At 39.6% G+C, this 8,281-nt stretch overlaps 1 protein-coding gene across 1 annotated transcript in view; it reads left to right on the plus strand.

The window, feature by feature from the left end:
* Positions 1–6,865, plus strand: part of abtb2b (ankyrin repeat and BTB (POZ) domain containing 2b) — a 59,472-nt gene extending 52,607 nt beyond the window's left edge. Inside the window, exons 8-17 of the mRNA XM_077211293.1 lie at positions 312–408; positions 1,070–1,205; positions 2,594–2,868; positions 3,400–3,578; positions 4,582–4,687; positions 5,181–5,283; positions 5,388–5,478; positions 5,564–5,632; positions 5,857–5,970; positions 6,654–6,865. Coding sequence (XP_077067408.1) covers positions 312–408; positions 1,070–1,205; positions 2,594–2,868; positions 3,400–3,578; positions 4,582–4,687; positions 5,181–5,283; positions 5,388–5,478; positions 5,564–5,632; positions 5,857–5,970; positions 6,654–6,857 — 1,374 coding nt within the window. The 3' untranslated portion in view covers positions 6,858–6,865. The remainder of the gene's footprint in view (positions 1–311; positions 409–1,069; positions 1,206–2,593; positions 2,869–3,399; positions 3,579–4,581; positions 4,688–5,180; positions 5,284–5,387; positions 5,479–5,563; positions 5,633–5,856; positions 5,971–6,653) is intronic.
* Positions 6,866–8,281: the final 1,416 nt, after the last annotated feature.

The following is an 8,281-nucleotide window of genomic DNA, read 5'->3' on the forward strand; positions in this document are numbered from 1 at the left end:
CCTTCAAAAGCACTTTAACACAAGTATACGCCAAATTTATTTTTCAGTAGAAGCAAAGCATACTTAAGTATAATTTTAAATCTATCTCTAAGTAGCCTACATAAAAAAGTAGATTGAAAGCATATACTCTTATCTTTAGTATAAAGTATGTATATATTTTATCACACTTAAATAAACTTCTTTTTTTGTAAGGAATATAATATTATTCACTTAAGTTGTATCCACACAATGTAAGTTTGATCCTTGTGTTTATTGTTAGCTGTAGTTGTTGCTGTTATTTTCTTAACATGAATGCTTGTCTGTCTCTTCAGCTTCTGTTAGATGCCGGGGCAAACGTGGAAGGAGCAGCCGTGCGTTACGGACAGGAGAATAACGCCGAGACGCCTCTACAGCTGGCGTCTGCAGCAGGTGTGTGTGTGTGTGTGTGTGTGTGTGGCACAACTCCCTCTCTCTCACAACCTCCTCCAGCTCAGATTTACAGCCTGCCAGGCAAGGCTGGTCACAAACAGAAATCCCTAAAAATATGGCCATGTGTTGGCAGACCGGAGCAAAACTGTGAGGCCACAAACTGTACGAGAGTTGACAGAATTGGGTCAGGAAGACGTGTTTTGCAACAGTTCAGAGTGTTTGGTTTTTTAAAAGAGTTATAATTAGTTTTTAACTTTAGTAAGTAAAATGTTTGGTATAAATAACTACTATCTGTCCTACTTCATTCTAAATACCTCACGGTGACTAGGTGGGCCAAGTTTCTGACCTTCAATAGGCAATTTTTATTGAAAATGTGGGCGGCAATGTTAATATTTCACTTTTCTGGTGTCAGAAATCTAAGGAGTAGAGTAGATTTTGGACAAGAAAGATGTGAGTTCTTAAAGATTTAGTACATCACGCTCTTTTATCTCTAAAGATCCAGGAAAAGTTGATTCCTCAAGACTTGACCCTTCCAAGATCATTACAGTAATGATCATGAATTGTGTTCTTTTCTTTGATTGTGGTTCTCTCTCATTTATTATACACATCTCTGCAACCTCACCATCTGTTTCTTCTTTCCTTCTCCTCTGGTCACTCACAGGGAATTACGAGCTGGTTAGTTTACTGCTGGCGCGGGGTGCAGATCCCCTGCTGAGGTCCCAGGACGGCAACACTCTGACATCATCGCTGTATGAGGACATGAACTGCTTCAGTCACGCTGCTGCACATGGCCATAGGTGATACCTCCCATCATAACACACTCACTCCTCGCGAACTCTGAATATGATCACACAGCTGCATTACCACATAATGATCTCATATTTGGCAAATATGACACTGCACTAGGGTGGCCATTTCCATAACACCAAAAAGGAGGACACATATATTTTGGTGATTGGTTTTGTTGATGGGGTGGGGGTGGGGGGGGGTTGCTGAGGGCATGCAAGGTCTCTCGCTCTCTGCCGCGCGCTCCATGATTTGGAGAACATACAGTATGTTCTGTCTCGCATGCGCGGCTCTAGATTCCAGGAGATTTGAACTAATTTATGGCCACCAGGGAGCCGCTATCAATATGCAGGTGTTTTCAGCGCAACTCCAAAAAGGAGGACAAATGAGTGTCCGGCTTGAGGCTGCGCCGGGCGCCGGACAGGGGGCTTAAAATCCGGACGTATGGCCGCCCTACACTGCACATCTGTAGCATATCAATCAATCATCTATCCAGTATCTGCTTTTCTACACAAATCCTTGTCATAATGTAATATTATTAAATTCTATCTATCTAACCATTCATCTATCTATCCAGCTATCATAGCTTTCTATCAATCTATCTCTGTCTAATAATTCATTATCCATCTATTATTCACTTAGCCAACTGTCTGTCTATCCAATCATTCATTTTACATCGTCAACGTCCATCTACCCATCTATCCAACTCTCTAGCTATCTGTCCAATCATTCATTACCTATCAGCCGTCTTCCTACATTTAATTATTCATCAGCTATCCATATTTGCAAGCATTTATTATCTATCCAATCAATCATCTATCTGACCAATTATTCATATCTACCCATTGAATAATTTACCAGCTATCTATCCATTTATCCATCCATCCGTCTATCCTCCTATCTATTTATTTGTCTATCTTATCTATTATCAATGTATTTATCAGCCATCTTCATATATTGAATCATTCATCAGCCAACTATCTAGCTATCTATATGTCCAATAATTTATTATATATCCAATCAACCATCTATCAATGTTATTGATAAGACTAATTATTCAGTTCAATCATTCATATCAACCCAGTCAGATATCTGTCAACCCATCTAATTATTTTCCAGCTATCTATCCTTTTGCTTTCTATCAATCTTATGTCCAAGCATTCATTATCTCTCCCGCTATCTATATACCCATTAACCTTATATACTTGTGTATCAAAATATTTATCTTTCCAATCATTAATTTTCTACCAAGCCAGCTATCCATCCCATCTAATCATTCACCAACTATCCATCCCATCTAGATTTTTATCAGTCTATCCATACGCCCAAACATCTATCTTTCCAGACAACCATTTATCCACCATCTATCAGTGAACTAACTGAGAAGTGTGTTCTGCAGGAATGTTTTGAGGAAGCTCCTCTCTCAGCCTCAGAAGGTGCGGGAAGACGTGCTCTCGCTGGAGGAGATCCTGGCGGAGGGTGTGGAGGGCGAGACGCGGGCATCCGGCAGGAACGGACACTCTCTACCCCCTCCTCCATCTCCCAACCTCAGCCTGCTGTCAGAAGATGCCCTGCCGAAGCTGTGTAAGGCCCGTATGAAAGCTCTGCAGGAGGCGTCCTTCTACAGCGCAGAGCATGGCTATCTGGACGTCACCATGGAGCTGAGATCATTGGGTAGGTTAGACGCATATATAACAACAGATTTCCAGAGAATACACTTAGTATGGATTTTCACGAGTTCACACTTACGAATGATCAGAGAGTAAATGGTTATGCATGTTTGGCGTGCTGTCCGGGGGGAGGGCTCCGAGCTCGCAAATTGAGCCCAAACCAAGTACTCCCCCCGTATCTCTGTTTAGGAAGATAACCAGGCAAGTGTGAGGAGATGGGGTGGTGGAGGGATGCTGAAAACTGTTGAGGAATATGAGAGAGTCAACTGCGTATATTTATAGGTTTTACTCGTGCTGATTGAGTGGACCTGTTGATTACTGAATGCTAACAGCTGGTTGGAATGACTTGATTGTTTGATCATTAGAACGTGTTCCTCCCGAACCTTGTTAATAAAACATCAAATGTCATAGAGTAACACTTTCATTGATTCATGATCAAATATAGATTTTCTGTGATAGTTACAAAAAGCTGAGCTATCTAACAAGCATTTGATTTTTTGCAAACGGTTCTTCACAATATGGTCTGATCCTGCAGGAGTGCCGTGGAAGCTTCACGTATGGCTGGAGTCGCTGCGCAGCGCTCAGCTGAAGTCCAGAGCCGGAGTCACGCTCTCCCTTTTACGAGACTTCAGTTCCATCAAAGAGGAGGACTACTGTGAGGAAGTAGTCAGCGTTGGGTTTCCTTTGATGTTTAACATCCTAAAAAAAAACAAGGTACTAAAAAACCTGGATATTTGTTTATAGAAAGTCCAATGTAATGACAAAAATGTAGAACCTTACACAGACAACGGGCCCTATTTTAACAATATAAGCTTATGGTCTAAACCGCACGGTGTAAGTGCACTTATGATGTGTCCGAATGCATTTTTGCTAGTTTAACGACGGGAAAAAGGATCAGTGCGCACGGCGCATGGTCTAAAAGGGTTGTCCATATTCTCTTAATGAGTAATGGGTGTGTTTTGGGCGTAATGTGCAATAAACCAATCAGAGTCTCATCTCACATTCCCTTTAAAAGCCAGTTGTGCTAACGCCATGGCGGATTCGCTATTTACATGGCGGTATTTGCAAGCGGAAAAACTGTATGCTTCTCCAGAGAGGAAACGGATCTGCTCTTGCGCGAGGTTAAAGCGGCCAAGCAGACCATCGACGGGACAAAGTGTATGAGCGTTGTGGACCCACCTATAGGCGCATATTACTTTAAATAACGCACGATTTAAATAACAAAACAAAATATTGGGGCATTGACTTGAACCAGTCTATTTCAGTTGCCTCAAAATAGCAATGCGCCAACAATGCGCCTGAACACACCTCGTTTTCAGACCAGCACGCCCATGGGCGCACAGATGAGCACAAATGCATTTGCTATTTAAACAACGTGGCGCAGGAAGCGAAAATGATAACTGTGTCGGGTGTATGATAGGCCCCTATGAATTTTTGACAAATAAAAATGTAACGACTTGAATTAAAACATGACAGCTCATTGTAGTTGAAATTTTTCTGATTTCGAGGATCTGAAATGGACATGCATTATGTTCTAAAATATTGTTGTGCCAAAAATTCATACTTGGAGCGAAGAGGTCTATAAATAAAGTAAATTCAAATGTAGTACCTACTCAGTATGCCATTTCTGACGCAGCAGTATTTTCTAGTTAAAACTACCTTCTTTATACCCTTTTTAGAATTCTTTATAAAACTAATTCTTTCTTTTCCTCTATAGAACGAGGCAATAAACCAACAGCTGGGCGCCATTTTCAGTCACTGTTACGGTCCTGCTCCACTTCCTCCCATCCAAGAGAAGAAGCCCGCTCTCTCCGCTCAACTTGGTAATTCACTCCATCTTAGTACAGTTATATTTATGAATTAGCATCATTGATTATTTAAAAAATTATGTTAGATAATTTAATGTGGATCCAGTCAAAGTTTGTTTGTCATTGATTCTGGCAATTTCGTTTTCATTTGGTAGTGCACATTATAGTTGTAGTTCATTGTGGCGAACAGGACGGCCGAGGGACGTGAGAGAACGGCGCGAGGCCGGTGGTGCGATTGCTAATGAGCAACACCTGTGAAGCACACCGGTCTCGCATCTCTCACGGAGGAGCGGAAGCATAAAGGAGGAGCGACGACGTTGATGATCGAGACCGGTGTACTTCACAGGTGTTGCTCATTAGCAGTCGCACCACCGGCCTCGCGCCGTTCTCTCACGTCCCTCGGCCGTCCTGTTCGCCACATTCATTTTCTTGCAAATTCTTTGTTTTTGTCTGTAAATGGTTACCCTGTTCAAATCTACAGTAAGTCTGATTTCTCCTCTTTCCGCAGACCCTCACTTCGTGAACAACCCAGAGATGTCCGACGTGACGTTCCTTGTGGAGGGAAAACCGTTCTATGCTCACGGGGTCCTGCTGCTCACAGCGTCCAACAGGTGAGCCTCAACAGTGTGTTATCTTGCCACACAGGTCTCTGCAGTAGATTTGATTTTGACACAACTGAACCGTAGTGAATAAAGGATGTTTGCTCTGGGATCAGGTTCAAAACTCTGTTGGCACTGAACGGGTCGGACAGCTCTCAGCCCCGCAAAGACATTGAGATCACCAACATCAAGTACAACATCTTCCAGGTATGAACACTCGATGACCCGTGCGACAACTTGGTGTTCCAAGACATTATCAGCAGTTAATCACGATCTCGTTGTGTTTGTCCAGATGATGATGTCATACCTGTACTGCGGGGGGACAGAGTCTCTGAAGATGGGCGTCTCAGAGTTACTGGAGGTAAGACAAACAAGATACAGTCCAACCCAGCAAAGTACAGCCTTTGCCAATGAAACTGGAAGGGAATATTCTTTATGCAGTGGAACCTCTTGAGTTAACCTGCAATAATTTAAGATGAAAATCTTTTCACATTCATTGAGATTGGCCAGTAAAATATGTTTGTAGATTGAAGCATGAAATAATAAGACGTTGTTTTAAAAAAAGAATTGTTTACCCTTATGTAGTTACTGTCAGCGGCCAGTTCGTTCCAGCTGGGGGCGCTACAGCGGCACTGTGAAATCCTCTGCGCTCAGAGCATTGACCTTGACAATGCTGTGAACATCTACCACACTGCTAAGGTAAAAATATATCATTGTTTACATAATATTATATACAATCATAAAAAATCTATTTAATTTATACAGTAAATATACAATATCGAAGTATATACAATTGTATAATTATAAAGAAACACATGACATCAAAAATATCCTGAAAAATGTTTAATGTAAAATAATAGTAACTGACCAAACATATTTCCTTTGTAACGAGTAAGAAGTATTTTGGTGGTATCATGACATTCTACTATGTTGTACAATATTGTACCATGATAATGACAAAGGGCTGTGAAACGATTAATCGCATCCAAAATAAAAGTTTGAGTTTACATAATTATACACAGTACACATTATATATTATGTATATATTTAAGAAAAAAAGTTATTTATATATAAAAATAAATATAGACCGTATATACAGTCCTATATACAGTAGGACTTAAATTTATACATGCATGTGTGTGTATTTAATACATAAAAAATAATTATACACAGTATATTATGTAAAAAAAAAACTTTATTTTGGATGCGATTGATCGCGATTAATCGTTTCACAGCCCTATGACAAATAAATAAATAAATAAAAACATGACAATATGGTACATTTTACTAATATTTACTTTTACATTTTTTACAGGACAACAATTGAATAATTATTACCGCAGTGTCTCCCCAGGCCTAATTTCTGTATTTCTTTCCCCCAGGCTCACGGTGCGGTGGAGCTCAGCACATACTGTGAAGGTTTCTTCCTGCAGAACATGGCAGGTCTGCTGGAGAGGGAAGCCTTCCGGGCGCTGATCCTGGGATCCGGGACACGAGGCGGATCTGGGAAAGACTCACTTCTGGAAGAGCTCGAGGCAACGTTAGCGCGCAGACTACGCTCACTGCTAGTGACGTCTCGTGTGTGAAAGAAAAAGATGGAAAAATAGAAGGAAATGCACAAAGAAAGGACATGAATGTGTAAGGTGTTAAGACAATAAGGAAAGCCTGAGGAAATATGAAAAGGAAATGCTGTTGAAAAAAAGACGGACTGACTGAAGTTGAGCTTTGTGGACAGTTTCATGAATTCTAAAAAATAATCATTTAATGTACAACAAGCTTGACATTAAATGCTGCAGCGTTTGTGTGGCTATAGCTATCCAACTATGTTACGATTGTGGACAACAGTTTTCCCACACCTAAAACAGTTGCCATTTTGTACAGAGTTTGGCTAAAGTGGGAAGCTAGAGCATATCTTTACCCTTTCATAATTGTTTTATTTTAAGCTATTATAGATGAATCTTGTAATGGAGATAAACAAGGACATGTTCTATTTAAAGATGTGAGATTATTTAAGTTGCTATTTTATCTTGTTTCATGCCAAGCAAATAAAGTTATATATAAAAAACTTGTGTCCAAAATTTTATCCGAACAGCTGGAGAAGACCACAATTAAGTATGCAAATTTTACAATGGTTCATTGCAGTCTTGTGTGTGTGTATATAAAAACTTTTTTAACAACAGTCAAGTCTATCTACAAAACATAAATGAAGTAATGTATGTTAAGCTGGCAAACATTTTAAAGTTTAATTTAAAAATGAGACTGTGCTGCCACCTTCTGTTTATTGAGAGCACTGCATACTGTTAAACTGATTCATAACTTCTGTGTGCAATCAAAGAAAAATAAAATAAAAGAGGAAAACAGTGAGGTCAACTTACCAGGCTTGACAGAAACACCTACCAGTACTGATGAAAATATACAAAAACACTTTCCAAACTGAATTCGCAAACTCCTAATATGGGAATAAATCTGCAGGGGTGTGTGAGACTAATAGAAATACCAAACGGTGCACTCAATAATTTTATAAGTACCACAAAATTAAATGGACCGAACCTTTTATATTCACTTACATGAAGAGATGTAGACTCCAGTCCTATCAGTAGCCTAATAAAGACTGATTTATAGTCTAGAGTGGGTCTTCTCATGAGATCACATGACAAGTGATTGTGTGTTTAGCATATTTCTAGTAGCTGAGTAACACATTTCTGGTAAGCTTTTTGCGTGATGCTGCATCAGTATAAATCCAACACAGCTGTCATAAGCTTCCATAACTTAAAGCTAATATATTGTAGTAATATTTTGTTTGCTGTGTTGTTTCTGCACGGACTAAAATGATTTCAAAGATATTTGCGACTTTTTATCTCACAATTCTGAAATTTTTTCTCAAAATTGTGTTTACATCTCACAATTCTGACTTTGTCACACAATTTTAATTTGTTATTCAGTGACGGCAACAAGCTTCCATATTAATATTATGTAGACAATTTTTAACATCAAATTAAGTAAAAATATA

The sequence above is a fragment of the Siphateles boraxobius genome, unplaced genomic scaffold (genome assembly GCF_051911475.1).
Source record: "Siphateles boraxobius isolate OS27281-9 unplaced genomic scaffold, OSU_SipBor_1 65, whole genome shotgun sequence".
NCBI lineage: Eukaryota > Metazoa > Chordata > Actinopteri > Cypriniformes > Leuciscidae > Siphateles > Siphateles boraxobius.